Source organism: Papaver somniferum, chromosome 10 (assembly GCF_003573695.1).
Source record: "Papaver somniferum cultivar HN1 chromosome 10, ASM357369v1, whole genome shotgun sequence".
NCBI classification, from domain to species: Eukaryota; Viridiplantae; Streptophyta; class Magnoliopsida; order Ranunculales; family Papaveraceae; genus Papaver; species Papaver somniferum.
Genome location: NC_039367.1, coordinates 57425451 through 57441001, shown reverse-complemented (window position 1 = coordinate 57441001; position 15551 = coordinate 57425451). Strand labels below are relative to the sequence as shown.

Below are 15551 nucleotides of genomic sequence, written 5' to 3'. Positions count from 1 at the left end.
TGATACAGAGATATGATCATTTTCATTTATTTTTTTTCTTTTGATTAAAGATCAATGTTATTTGCAAATGAGGGTTTATTGTTTCTTAAAAGAGAATGAGTTAGGAGTGAACTCTCTCAAACTCCCTCAAACTCCCTCTAATAAACTTTCTCAAACTCCCTACACTCCCCCAAACTCCCTGAACTCAAAAACACCAAACTCTCTCAAAATTCCTGAGATTTAAAATACACGCAACTCCCCAGAAATCACTCGAGGACTAACCCCCTGTGAGATAGAGTTGAGGAGCTGGACGTCTCCCATTTCTTAGGTTTTTCACCCTTTAGTGGACCACACGCGCTCCAAGAGTACACAAAAGAATTTTGTTCCCTGCATTGGTTTCCGCCGTGATATATAAGTACTGCTGATAAATAGAATTACCAGGCCAGCCACATCTGGTCCTCTCGGCAAACGCCATTTAATTGTTCATCTAACCGATTATTCTTTCGATCATCATGTTTGCTTGTACTTTCTACAAAAGCACTAAAATAGTATCATTAACTAAATTATCGAGTCCTAACTAATATAAATATGGGTATACAATGTAGCACTTACGTTCTTATCACATATTGATCCTACACATGTGATATTTTCGTACTTGATAAAACACCAATTTAAGACAAAGCATCAGAAGCCTATAAATTTACCATCAAGATGAATGGACTTAATTGGAAAGTCCAAAACTAGATAGGTAACCAAAAAAATTCGCACAAACAGTTTGACAAACACAATATTACGTGTTAATATAAACAAGAGACCACCCAGTAGATGCGTCAATCAATACAATAAAGTATTGAAAAGGGTCCATAGTGTAGGGAGAACAAGCCCTACAAATGCTACCATAAATCCTTTAAGGAACGTTGGTGTTTCAATGAGTTACCATAATGCTTATGTTAATGTAGATTAAAGAGCCAAATCTCTCGGGGAACAATCAACACAAGTTACACCCTTATCAGACAGATACTTAAGATTCTGTAAAGGATGTGCATGGGCATTTAATGTCGTTTTATTATTTTTGTAGAACTTAGGTGTCCATCCATACATGACTAAGCATGAATAATTCAAGGACGTCATTAAATTTCTGGCTAATGACAACGTGAGAATTGACTGTTCAAAGTCTCATATGGCACAACCCATAAAAGAATGCCTTAGGCTCCTTTACAACATGTTTTTTGCACAAAACAGATGAAGTAATAAATTCTTCATAAAAATGCTCATCAATCGTTTCAAGGTGCACTACAACAAAACATGGTTTTTTCAATGAAAAATATCGTCACAAATATTTGGTTTTATGTCACAAATATATTTTTCTGACGTTTTTTTGCTGTCGGGCAGTGCGTTATAACAACAGGTGTTGCAAATAATCCAACCGACGCTAAAAGCGTCACTTATGTCGAAGGTTTTTTTCAGTAGTTTTTTGTGTCACAACAAATCTTTCTTCGTCACAAATAGCTTGTGCGTCACAAATACTGTTTTTTTCATTTGTACTGAAAAATCCTTTATGTGACATTCGTGTATGTAACAAAAAGTTTGTATTTATAACGGTTGAAGATGTCACAAACGATCCTTATTTTCAACGCATTAATGCGTAGAAAAATGGCGCATACGCGGCGGATACACCAGTCGGTAATAAATCTTATGTATAACGGTTGAAGATGTCACAAACGATCCTTATTTTCAACGCATTAATGCGTATAAAATTGGCATACGCGGCGGATACACCCGTCGGTAATAAATCTTATGTATAACGGTTGAAGATGTCAAAAACGATCCTTATTTTCAATGCATTAATGCGTAGAAAATTGGCGCATATGCGGCGGATACACCCGTCGGTAATAAATCTTATGTATAACGGTTGAAGATGTCACAAACGATCCTTATTTTCAACGCATTAATGCGTTATAAAATTGGCGCATAAGCTACGGGTACACCCGTGGGTAATAAATCTTATGTATAATGGTTGAAGATGTCACAAACGATCCTTATTTTCAACGCATTAATGCGATATAAAATTGGCGCATAAGCTACGAGTACACCCATCGCTAATATATGTTATTTTCAACACGTAATAACATCGTGAATAATAATTATATGCTACGAATTATTATGTCGAATAAGAATTATTTTTTCCACGCGTAATTTTTGTAGATACAAACATAATATGGGCCACTTTTATAATCGTGGAATATATATACACATTTGCAACGCGTTTGTTGATGTTAGAGTGGGAAGTAGTTTTCATATTTTTCATAACTACTCAGAAATTGTAATTCATCAAAGTTAGACTACTGAATCTTTTCGAAAAGAAGCAAATCATTCATTAATAGAAAAGATCTACATTGTTCATTAAATGACACCACTAATTAAGAAACTTAACATTCTAAACTGAAGAAAAGAAACGATACCACTACAAATTTCAAAAGTGAAACATAAAGCTAATTCTAAAGTGAAGAAAAAAACGATACCACTTGTTGAAACATAAAGCTAAAAAAGAAACAGAGATGCAGATCTCAACTGTTGGTCCCTCAACAATCATCTCAAGAGGTGGTTTGACGGTTCTCAGGAGTACTTTGACTGTTCTCAGGAGTGCTTTGACGGTTTCCCTGCATTTCAAGCAACATTCTTCTTATATCCATTGTGTCAGTTACCAGCCCCTGTATTGTGCGATTTTGATCATCAACTCTTTCTTCAAGTTCCTTATTTCTCTTCTCTGCGTCATCTGCCCTCCTAAGAGCTTCGCATAACTCCGCATTATATTTGATGCCAGACGAGCTAGGTTTTTCATACCCATGACCAAGACCCTTGACATAACCGGATCTTACACCTAGCACTTCCTCACATATTTGAGCATCGGTCAAGGGTGTTGAACCTTCAGGTGTAGGCGCAGCTCGAAGTTCAAGCATTTTACCCTACACAATAATTAACAATAAATAGCAGAACATATGCTAAAACTAAATAATAACTCTCAACAAAAAACTTAAAATAAAATCACAACGAAAATCCTTAGATTACATAGTTTTCCTCCGCCGTATGACACGTCCAAACATCATTTTTGCAGTGGGTTAACTTGTAGAATTCAATTTGTTCAACAACTTCACCTGTTTCTGGATCACACTGCAGGTTTCCCTATAAAAAATTAGATACAGTATTAACCATAAACTTGTATAACAGAGACATCACAATTACCATTTCTTCTCTTAGCTGGAAAAAGGTTTTGACCCCGTACAATGAATGGTTGTATTCGCTTGTCGACTTTTTTTACCTTGAGTGCTACTTGTCTGCACTCAAAACCAAAGAAGACGGTTCAATGCAGATTGATGCTACATAGATATCATAAATACGACTACTACTGAAGTCTGAATACCACCAATATGACTACCACAAATAAATCTTATAAATACAATAAGGATCGAACACCAATATTACCTGAAACTCATCAGACTCAAACCAAGTGCAAAGTTTCTCCCAATCCTCATGCTTAACCTGATGATGCGGGTTTTCCCGTTCTGTTCCATCTTGTTTGTACTGCAGGTAGTGTTTGTGAAGTGTGCATCTGAACTGTCTGTACTCATTTGCTAGCATTGTGTTGACCGCCTTCTGAATGCTTACTACATGTAGATCAATAGTGAATTTTTCCTAAGTTCACAATCACCAAACAAATTTCTGTTAGCACCAGCAACAAAGAAACTACGCAAAGAGAGTTCTAATTAACAAAGCCGTAGTTTGTGCAACAAGAACATAACAGTAGGGACACTAAAATGATTCAAAAATAAGTATATGATTACCAATATGAGATCATAAAATTTCTTCAGATCTGATTTTCCAATTGACTTCCATTTGGGGCGAGTCGACCACGGTGCAAACTTTTTGACGATGATTCCTATTTCAGTTTGGAATTCAGTGGCCCAATCCCCAGTTGGAATCTTATTACCTGGTTTGATCGTTATTGTAGGATTTTCTTTCTTTTTCCTTATGTGATCATTAAGCTTTGCATTAAGAGCATCCCCTCTTCCTGCTTTGTTAATCTTTGGCAGATCTATTTGTCAAGAGATATGGGAGTTAGATAATACTGCGTCTGCCGAAAATCAACATAATAATTCCAAGAAAATAATTTCTAGGTATGTGATTAACTCAATTACAAGTGCGTGACAACTGAGAGGCTGCGTGTGATGTGCGAGGGGGTCTAACTCCACCTGGTGCCATTATCCCTTGATTAAAATTGGTAGTACTCCTGATAATGAAACACAAAAAGTAAATGATCAACAAACTGTAAGGAAAATATATCAAAAGCATCAAGGTTAACAAGAAAGAACAGTAGACACTCAAAAATCAAATTAATAAAAGAACCAAAAATAACAAAAAAGAAAACCAGAGACTAAAAATCAAAAAAAAAATGAAGAAATAAGTTCAAGGAGAAACTTTGATAAATCACCACAAGATTTTTTTTTCTCAAGTTTTCATCACAAAAAATTCTCCCAAATACCAGTTTTGAGTCACTGACCACAAACCCAAAACAGATCTCTGTTTTGGTAGGAGAGATTAGGGATACTGATAGTTAGTATGAGAGATTAGAGATACTGATTTGCACTTACAATAATTAAGATGAAGAGAAATAATTGAAGATCAAAATCAAAGGTCAAGATGGTTACCTCTTTCAAGTTCAGATTTAGGGTTTTGTACTTGAGTTTTTTTTTTGTGATACATGAAAAGAGGTTTTGTTTCAGTATAAAAGGGAAACGTGATCAGTTATCCGAAGTTTATGGCCACAATCTAGACTAAATAAAAATTTTGGCGGACTTTTTGAAATATCATGAAAATTTTGGCGGAATATCTTTTTCTTTGGCGGACTAGTAAAAGACTTTTTCTACAATTAAAAAGATTTTATCCCCAATATTTAGGAAGTAAAAATAAAATCACTAAACACAATCTACATATATTCCCGGTATATACAATCTAAATATAGCTAAATATTTAGTGCACCTCTAACAAAGTGCAGTATGAGGGGCATCTTTGACTTAAAAAATTCATCTCATCTTTACTAATTAGCACTTTTGGGGAAAACAAAAATCAACATAATAATTTTCAGAATATGAAACAAAAATTCATCGCATCTTTGCCATCTTCTGGTGGATCACTACCTGGTATTTTTTTCTAACGAAAAAGTAGAAATAAAATCATGTTGTTCAGTCCTGATAGACCACCTTGCATTTATTGGGCATAAGTATCTACAGAACATTATAAAGAATAAACTCTTCCAAGAAGATAGGAAAACAAAATTAGTACCTGATCGGTCTGATAAAACTGGGTTATCTCCATCCCTTCCTTCGAGGTCGGAACGTCTTCCTCCATCATATTGCTACCATTTAGTGGATCCTTAACTGGTCCTTCACCCTAATGAGCAAGTACAAATAACATCACGTCAAGCCTGCAGAGGAAGCTGATAGACCAACTAATATACAAAATTTGTTCATTACTTACGCAAAATACATGCCCAATATATTCCAGAGGAACTAGCTAAAGAAGCCAAGTATTCATCAGCACATTCCTTTACTTTCCACACTCAAAACACAATAATAATAATGGTCCACCGTGTACACCATAGTTTGCTAGAGACTTGTAAATATCATTACTGTCACAAGCAATCAAAAGAAAGACTTCCTTTCCTGCTGGTTACATCTTTGACTCACAAGTCTTGTGTTATTCTTTTTTAGAAACCTCTTGAAAAAGTTCAAATGCTGCATTTTTGAGAGTCAAAAAGCTATGTTTATATATAGCTAGAATAAGTTTCTACAATGTTATTGCAAATATACTCGTCGAAGAAGCTTGAAAATTAAAACAACTACCTAATAGGTCTGGAAACATTGGGTCACATCGATCCCTACCTTCGAGATCAGAGTGTCTTCCTCCATCAAAATGCTTTCTTTCTGTAGATGACTAACTGGTCCTGCATCAGTCTGAAAGCACCATGCCACATTGATCCTTTCATTTTAGGCTGGAGTGTTTTCCTCCATCACATTGCTATCTTTATGTGGATGATTAACTGATCCAGCATCCTATTGAACAAGTACATACAAATAAGTCAAGCCTTGAAAAGGGACCTAACAAATTGCAGTATTTGATCCTAATAGACCAACCAATCTACATAATATTCATTCACTACATGAGCACTATACAAGCCAAATAAACTCTAGACAGCTCAGTTTTATTAGAGAACGTGCTAAAGAAGCCAAATACTTGGTTCCAACACTCAGTGTAACATTAGAGTGGTCCAGTGTAGTAAACTACATATATCTTGACTTTAAGAACTGTGCACCTATTAATATGTCCCTAGAAAAGAAACCCAATCACATGAATGAACAGGAATTATTATCACTAACACACGGAATACAATTTTCCAACTACGTAAAGTCTAGATGACACCACATGTTATCATGCAACTCATCTGGATTTACATCTTTTCTTGGCACTTCTATGTAATAGTATTGGGTTGACGGCGAAATTACCTCCTGCGCCACTGACTTCCTCGCCACCTCTTTCAGTTTTAATTTTGACCTTGTGTTGTATATGGCACTTCCACTGGTACTCGCAAGACATTCTTTGTTCTTCTCCTTCAATGCCTCAATTACCTAATGTGCAACTAGTGTACCTGTAAACACCACTTCGGTCACAAACAAACAGAACAAATATAACAGATTACATTGGAGAATAACAGCAAAGAATTCAAAATATGCGTCTAAAAATCAAAATCAATTGATTTTAACAGATGGAATGCATCCCAAAAGGCTAGATTGTTCGCGATCACACAGATAGCATGGGAAGGACTCGTTGCCCTTGTGCCAGATGCAAAAATGGTCATTTGGAGCCCATCCAGGTGGTTAAAGATCACTTGCAAGATTTTGGAATACACAAGGATTATACACTATGGATACACCATGGAGAAGATTATGAAATTGTCTCTGATGATGACGATGTTGATGAGGAAGAAACACAAGGTTATACAAATAATGGGGTTAGTGAACTTCTTGAAGATGTGTGTGCCAGAGCAAACAACAATGAATGTTCAGGTACACAAGACAATTGTGAAAACATAGATATGTTTGACAGTCTCTTGAAGGATGCCTGCGAGCCTTTGTATCCTAATTGCAAGAATTTTTCGAAGTTAGAGTTTGTTATGAGGTTGATGCATATCAAGATAATGAATCACATGAATAACAAGTCATTCCAGATGATCCTTGATTTAATTAAAGCAGCATTGCCTGAAGGTGAGACACTTCCAAACACCTATTACGAGGCTAAGAAACTATTGAGGAACCTTGGACTTGGTTATACAGTAATTCATGCATGCAGATACGACTGTGCACTATTCTGGAAGGAAAATGAGAATCTTGAAAACTGTCCCAAGTGTAATGAGACGAGGTATAAAGTTGTCGAGGGAAAAGGAAAGAAGATACCTCAGAAAGTACTGCGTTATTTTCCACTCAAGCCAAGGTTGCAGAGATTGTTCATGTCAAGGATGACTGCTAAAGATATGAAATATTGGAAAAAGATACAGAAAAGGGAGAAAAATGTGTTTAGGCATCCAACAGATTCTAAAATTGGGCAAGAGCTCGATGAGAATCACAAGTGGTTTGCCAGAGATTCACGTAATATCTGACTTGGCATTGCAAGCGATGGGTTTATTCCATCTAATGACCTCAATGGAAAACCACATAGTATTTGGCATGTAATTGTTGTTCCGTATAATTTGCCACCTTGGAGATGCATGAGAGAGCCCTTCATATTTTTGACTCTACTAATACCAGGGCCTAACAGTCCCGGAAATGATATCGACGTTTATCTAAGGCCACTGATAAATGAATTAAAAGAGTTATGGGAAATTGGTGTGAAGACTTTTGATGAAGATTCAAAGGAAGTATTTCAGCTTCATGCTGCGTTGTTATGGACGATCAATGATTTTCCTGCATATGGGAACTTGTCTGGATGGAGTACTCATGGGTATCTAGCTTGCGCAGTTTGTAATAAAGATACGCGTTCAATGTGGTTGAAGAGTGGACGGAAGATATGTTACATGGGTCATCGTCGTTTTTTGCCTCGAACTCATGCTTGGAGAGACAGGGGCAAACATTTATTTGATGGAAAAGTCGAAAAAGGGTCAAATCCGAAGGAGTTGTCTGGAGATGATGTGTTATTACAGCTAGAAGTCATCGAGAAACAAGATTTTGGGAAGGCACCGAACACCAAAAAGAGAAAACGTTATGATTTTGAGTTAAATTGGACAAAAAAGAGTATTTTTTTCGAATTTACATATTGGAAGACTAATAAGTTGCGTCACAATGTTGATGTTATGCATGTGGAGAAAAATATTTGTGATAGTGTTGTAGGAACGCTGATGGCCATAGAGAAGAAAACTAAAGATACGATAAGATCTAGAGCAGACCTGGAAAGATTGGGTTTGAAGAAGGAGATGCATCTAACTAAGAGAGGTAACAAGTTAATCAAGCCACCTGCATCTTATACTTTATCGGTTCCAGAGAGAAAAATATTATGCGAGTGGTTGAAGTCGGTGAAGTTTCCTGACGGCTATGCCTCAAACATTGCTCGGTGTGTAAAGGAAAAAGATGGTAAGGTATCCGGAATGAAGAGCCATGATTGTCATGTATTTCTACAACGGATTCTTCCTGTTGCACTGCGTGGTTTCCTGCCGAAAAATATATCTAGTGCATTAGTTGAGCTTGGTGTTTTCTTTAAGGAATTGTGTTCGAAGACACTAAGACTGGAAGTACTAGAGAAAATGGAAAAGGATGTTTCCTTACTACTATGCAAGTTGGAGCAGATTTTTCCACCAACATTTTTTGATATTATGGTTCACTTGATAGTTCACTTACCACATGAAGCTATTCTTGGTGGACCCGTGCAATATCGTTGGATGTACCCAATTGAAAGGTAATTACTATCACAATTGCTCTCATTTTTTGAGGTTATACTACTTTGCTCAAGTATACAGATGATGTTCATGTTTCTGAATACGCTGATGCCACCTATTATAAACATCTACATCCGTAGCTTGTCTTTTTGAATTCAGTTGATTGGTGATCTGTCTGTAAATGTCATTTGCTTACAAGTTATCAGATACAAAATCCAGAGATGGATATATTTTGCGAAGTGATCAAACAGAGTGGTGACAACGCTATCTACCCATACTGGATAATTTTCCAAATCCTATTACTTTTGCTAAACTTGACGTGTCTTGCTTTTTATCATAATACAAGTAACTTTGAATACATTGAATCTCTCTATTATATTGTCTTTCATTGAATCAATGTCTGATCTTGAAATAGGTATTTACACACACTAAAGCAATATGTACGAAACAAGGCACGACCTGAAGGTTCCATTGCCGAGGCATACATCAACAACGAATGTCTTACTTTTTGCTCTATGTATCTACATGGAATTGAAACACGTTTCAACCGGGAAGATCGAAATGACGATGGTGGCTCTGGAGAACCAATTAAGGAGCTGAGTGTTTTCTCAAATGATGCTCGACCTCTTGGAGCTGCTAAAAACGTGATGTTGGACTTCAAAGATACCGCCAAACTAGATTTTGTGTTTTGAACAATACTAAAGAGCTGTTACCATACATTGAGTAAGTGTATATACTTTATAATGAAGTTATTATAATGCTTATGCATAATTAAAAGAATGACATTTTTGTATATTATGCATATGCAGACAACATATGGAAGAACTAGAAAAGGAAGACCCTCGGAATGTGGATATGAGACATGAAAAATATTTTGCTAAATGGTTTGAAGAACGGGTAAGTACTAAATCAGATTATTTTATATACCTAGACGTTATTGTTGTTTTTATCGTAATTCGAAGCCATCATTAGTAGCGTAAGTAGCATATTGTTGTAAAAAGATGCAAGTCTGAAACTTAGTATATTCATGCGTATAGATGTGTTAGTTGGATGAGTAGTATTTTAGGTAATTTGAGAATGTCTACTCTTTTTTTACTCTTTTTTATCTCGATTAAATGTGTATATTTAGATGAAACAAGTAATTTTTGAACCGTTGGTGATAATGAAGAGAATGAGATATGTGTAGCCAAGATATATAAACATAGTCCGAAAATAAAATGATGACCAGCTAGTACTTAGATGTGTCGCCAATTTTTTTTTATTGTACATTATTAACTGCCAATTTTTTCATTTAATATCTGGACTTTAAAGAGTATCTCCTAAATTCTTATTAAAAATTGAGTGTCATTATGCTGTATGGTTCTTGTGGACTAGTATTAATGTTTTATCATTCTGTAGGTGAATCGTTTACGAGAAGAGAATTCTCCTAATGTTTCAGATGAAATGTATTCACTAGCAGTTGGCCCTGATTCACGCGTAGTGCGATATAGTGGGTGTATCACTAATGCAATACGATTTCATACAAGGGATCGGGAAGTAAACTTGCGAACACAGAATAGTGGTGTTGTAGTAAAGGGGGAACACCAGTCTAATGTTGCTGATTTTTATGGTGTGTTAATAGATGTCTTAGAGCTAAGTTACCTGTATGGAAATAAAGTTTTTCTTTTCAGATGTGATTGGTGGGACACCGACAAGAGAAGGAAAAATATTGTCACCGATAGCCACTTCACTAGTCTTAACTTCTCTCAGACATGGTACAAAGACGATCCTTTTGTTCTTGCTGACCAAGTGCAACAAGTTTTCTACCTTAAAGACCTTAAACTGCGCGGAAAATGGTATGTTGTTCAGCATGTAATCCCTCAGAATGTTTATGATGTCTTAGAGAAAGAGGTTGGGCCAGAATCAAACAATGACGAGGCATATCAGCAAGATGAACACTTCACAACAGAAAACATAGTCCAAGATAATTCTGGAAATGCATCAAGTTGCAATGAGAAAGTTACTAATTCAAGTTGGAAAAGAAATGATGTCGCCGCCGAAGAAGTTGATATAGATACTGTTATTGCTGATCTTGAAGGTTCCGAGGACTATATTGAAGAAGAAGAACTTGAAGGAGAATGTGGTGTTTTGAGTGCATATGATAGTGAAGATGAAGGTATTATATCAAGTGGTGAGAGTGATATTGATTAAAAAATTGTGTCTCTCAACCACTTTTTTTTTTGGTGTTTTTTTTTGTGTTTTGTGTGTGTGTTGTAGACCTCTTTTTTCCTTTCTTTTTGCAAAGGACCTTGGTTGCTAGTTGTTTGGATATGTTGACCTGTTATTTGAATGAAAATTGTCATTTTGAACTATAATAGTAAATAAATTATTGAAGATACTAGAAACGAACAAAAAACAGAGTATGAAAGGAGATGCACCACACAACTAATTTTACATTAAGAAAATATTTTCCATTCTAGCGGTCATAGAAAAATTGTGCACATTAATAAGCATCGTTAAAATTGTACAACACTAATAAGCATCGTAGTGGATACAAAATTTGAAAGAAAAACTCAAATCATATAAATTCGAATGAGCTAAGAAGTTGTAGTTATAACATGAAAAACTACAAACTATTTCTTTTTACGACATATGAAAACGTTTAAAATAAAAATCATTTATTATGCATTATATACGTCAAGGACAACCGTTGTATTTACAACATTTTATATTATCGACAATGTAAAAAGGTATTTCTAATAGATACATGCGCGCAAAAATGTCATTATCGTGACATTATTTTTGAGTGGCAAATAAAGGATTTTACCAACATCATAAAATGTTAGTAATACATGAGCTTACTTGCAACGCATGAGAGTGCTAGGAAAAATATATTATTCTCAACGACTACACAATGTCGTGAATAATTGGATATTTGTGACAGATTTTGGTGTTAACAGTATACATGATTATTTGTAACATTTCTGAAATGTCGATTATAGAAAATAATAGTAATTTTAAATTAAAAATTAAAAAATAATAATTTTCCCACACTTAAAAACGTTGCGAAAAATCATATTAATTCTATTTATTTTTTATTTTAAAAATAAATATTTGCGACAGAATAGCAGGTGTAGAAAGTAACCTATTCTGACACTTCTGGGGATTTAGCTAACACAATATTTTTGTTACACTAAAACTGTCACGCATAATTAATATTTATGACGTTTTCAATGATGTTGCAAACATAATGTCACAAATACGTCTATTTGTTGTAGTGGTGGTAACGCCACATGTTTACAAAAATCAACATATTTTTCAGGAATTCAGATTAATATAAGGCGTTAACAATAATAACTTTTACACCGCCAAAATGATATACGCTTTTCTGGAGCCGTCTATCACATTATTCGAACCAGAAATGGTATTTACATTTCCCAAAACATCTACAAGGTTACAAAATGGTTCGAAAAATTGTGTTTTTCGCTCCGTTGTGTATGAGACAGATTTCTCTACCGTCTATTTAAAATGGATAGATTACTATAGGAATCCATATCTGTTAACACAAATAGACGAGGGACAGATATTAACAAGCCATTAACAAAAGTATTTGGTAAACATGGGCTGCTTCGGGAACCCGAAATTCATAGCTTATTCCTGGAATCCAATTAGTTCCTAGACCGCTGTCGGAGCCCAGAATAATTTGAATTACTACATTAAACCACAATTTCTATGTTGGATTGCTTGTCGGTCAACAACATCTCATCCAGTTGTTAGAGCATAGCTCGGTCAACCTCGCATGCGTTGCTATCTCAAGCATGTTTGTCAATGTTAGTGATCAAAACTATAAGTCTTGATTTCTAGCCTACATAGCTAAGTCTCGGACTATGATATAAAAGTGTAGTTGAGCTCAAGGACTTCATGGCGATTCATCATACAACGACGAAGATCTATACAAGGAGCCGTGGAACTTCATCAACAAAAAGGTATGCGGAGACTTGAACTTATCTATCACTCAAAAGTCTATCTCTTCTATCTCCTACTTCTTATGAGACAAAAGTCGTATGCTATATAAACTAGATCATACACATTTGACATTTCGAGCTGAGCATTCATTGCTTATCTTTTATCTCGAAATCGTGTGTTGGTAAAGCGTTTCGCTTTGATCAAGTTTATCTTCACCTAGTGACGAAAGTCATGAAAAGTTTCAATCACTTTGAGAATTGCTCTGACGTGAATCGGTCTGTGAATAACGGCTACATAGCGTCCTCTGAGAATGTCTCAATGATTGAAATGAGAGTTTAGATTACATAACCATGTATTCCTTGAACCGAAGTTTTCGAACTTTGTTGATCAAGAAAAATCGGAAGGATTGTGGAATTGGCTTGCCAAGTCCGCGAACCTAGTTCGCAGACTCAGTCCGCGAAATGTCGGAAGTTCTCGACCGAGAATTTCTGCTGGGATTTTCCAAAACTCGTTTGTGTGCTAAGTCTATGAACTCAGTCCGCGAACCCAGACCGCGAAATGGCGGAAGTTCTCATCCCGAGAGTTTCTGCTGAGTTTGGAAAACTCAACCGATTAACTTAAGTCCGCGAACTTGTTTGTGAACTTAAGAGGTTATAATCTGAAGATGTGCTCTGAACATGAAAAATTAATTTACTAAGGAATGCTTTATGCAAACCGTGGCTATAATATTCATGAGCCGATTCAATCGAATCGAATCATCTTTGTTTCAATTGTGTCTTGTGTAGTTACATAAGATCTCATAGCAATTGAACAACTCTTTAACTAGTTCATTTGAGTCAATTGAACTAGTTATGGTGAAGAAGAACAAGGTTAATATGAAATGCTCATATGGTTAACCTTTTTGGTTACTATGTTGAACCAACATACACGTACACGTTTGGGCATGTTTTCACGAACCCAGTAAACGTCTACCCAAGTGTGTGTGACAAGCTAAGTTTCCGATCTAACGGTTGAGAAATATTATCTTGAATCTAAATAAGGTTTTCATCTAACGGTGAATATGGATTGCTTTGTAACTAAGGCAAAACCCTGATTTGAAGGCTATATAATGGAGACATCTAGCATTGTGCAAAACTAATCCCCACATGTCTGTGTGCTACTAGTGCGCCCGCTAGAGTCAATCTCCATTAACCTTTGATTTTCTTCTCTAAAATCAGGTTAACGACTTAAAGACTTCATTCGGATTGTGAAGCCAGACCGATACTACTTTATCGTAGTTGTGTGATCTGATCTTGCATCTTCTATCGTACGAGTACAATCAATTGATTGGATTGAGATCGTGAGAGTTCTCCGATAGGCAAGATAAAGAAGTCACAAACATCTTCCTCTCAGTGTTTGTGATTCCTCGACAATCCGCTTGTGTAGTCAGGAAGGATTGTAGAGAGGTGATTGATTAATCTAGGTTGTTCTTCGGGAACATAAGACCGGATTATCAATTGGTTCATGTTACCTTGATTTTATATCTAAAGACGGAACAAAACCTAGGGTTTATCTGTGGGAGACAAATTTTTCCTCTTATAGACTTTTCTGTGTGAGACAGATCTGTTTATTATCAAGTCTGTGATTTTGGGTTACAACAACTCTTGGTTGTGGGTGAGATCATCTAAGGGAATCAACTGCGCAGTATCCTGCTGGGATCAGAGGCGTAGGAGTACAACTGTACCTTGGATCGGTGGGAGACTGATTGGGGTTCAACTATAGTCCAGTCCGAAGTTAGTTTGCAGTAGGCTAGTGTCTGTAGCGGCTTAATACAGTGTGTATTCAATCTGAACTAGGTCCCGGGGTTCTTCTGCATTTGCGGTTTCCTCGTTATCAAAATTTCTGGTGTATGTGTTATTTCTTTTCCGCATTATATTTTATATAATTGAAATACTACAGGTTGTGCGTTCATGATTATCAACTTCTTTAATCCAACCTTTGGTTGTTGATTGTAGTTGATTGATCCTTGTATATTGGTCTTTGGTACCGTCCAAGTTATCTATCTTTGATAAAGACTCGCAGATTTCTATTTGCTTGAGTAAAGATCAAATCGAGAGATTGAGATAATAACTCCTTGAGATACTTTCAATCTAGATTGAGTCTGAATGTCTAGTTGATTCTCTAGCAAAGTGTTTCGGAGTTAGTCCATACAGATTGCTAATCGAAATATTGGGTGGTGTTGTTAGACCCCCGCTTTTTCAATTGGTATCAGAGCAGGCAAACACTTTAAAGACCTCATAAGTCCGTGTTTGTGGCAATCTGAGTTTGTGGACAGAATCTCATACACATACAAAATTGCCTCCTAAAGCTTTCAACTTTGTCAAGTGTCTCGGGAATACCTCAAAGGGTCACTCCTTAGATGATTCTTACGAATACCGAGGTAGGAAGACTGTTATATCCTGTGTTGGTCATTGATCGGTTGTCAGTCGTGCAAAAATAATTTCACTTTCTTACTTAACTAAAATAAATGAAGTATGTGATAAGAAAGAGTTCGTTTCCACAGAGAGGCAATTGTTGTTATGCAATTTTCAGATTCTTAAGTAACCCAGGGGGATTTTTGTTTATTAATGCAATAAAAATAATTGAAAGCAATAAAATATGAAAATAA

At 35.9% G+C, this 15551-nt stretch overlaps 2 protein-coding genes and 1 long non-coding RNA gene across 5 annotated transcripts; 1 reads left to right on the top strand and 2 right to left on the bottom strand.

Moving 5' to 3' along the window:
• Window positions 1-2384: 2384 nt before the first annotated feature.
• Window positions 2385-4048, bottom strand: LOC113319602. The gene is made up of 5 exons (XM_026567850.1): window positions 3822-4048; window positions 3463-3672; window positions 3223-3314; window positions 3049-3150; window positions 2385-2945 (listed from the first exon to the last, which is right to left on the bottom strand). Exons 3-5 carry the CDS (start codon window positions 3223-3225, stop codon window positions 2574-2576), a joined length of 477 nt encoding a protein of 158 aa, XP_026423635.1. The 5' UTR covers window positions 3226-3314; window positions 3463-3672; window positions 3822-4048; the 3' UTR covers window positions 2385-2573.
• A 135-nt stretch (window positions 4049-4183) lies between these two features.
• LOC113315230 lies at window positions 4184-6658 on the bottom strand. Of its 3 annotated transcripts, none has more exons than XR_003342870.1 (5): window positions 6540-6658; window positions 5880-6089; window positions 5515-5771; window positions 5320-5427; window positions 4184-4267 (listed from the first exon to the last, which is right to left on the bottom strand). It is a non-coding gene; the product is annotated as an uncharacterized LOC113315230 (long non-coding RNA). The 3 variants fall into 3 exon arrangements; XR_003342871.1 differs by having other exon boundaries at window positions 5919-6089; XR_003342869.1 differs by lacking the exon at window positions 5515-5771 and having other exon boundaries at window positions 5919-6089.
• Window positions 6659-6847: 189 nt separating this feature from the next.
• LOC113315670 lies at window positions 6848-7690 on the top strand. Its single transcript, XM_026563931.1, has one exon. The coding sequence runs from the start codon at window positions 6848-6850 to the stop codon at window positions 7688-7690; it is 843 nt and encodes a 280-aa protein (XP_026419716.1).
• Window positions 7691-15551: the final 7861 nt, after the last annotated feature.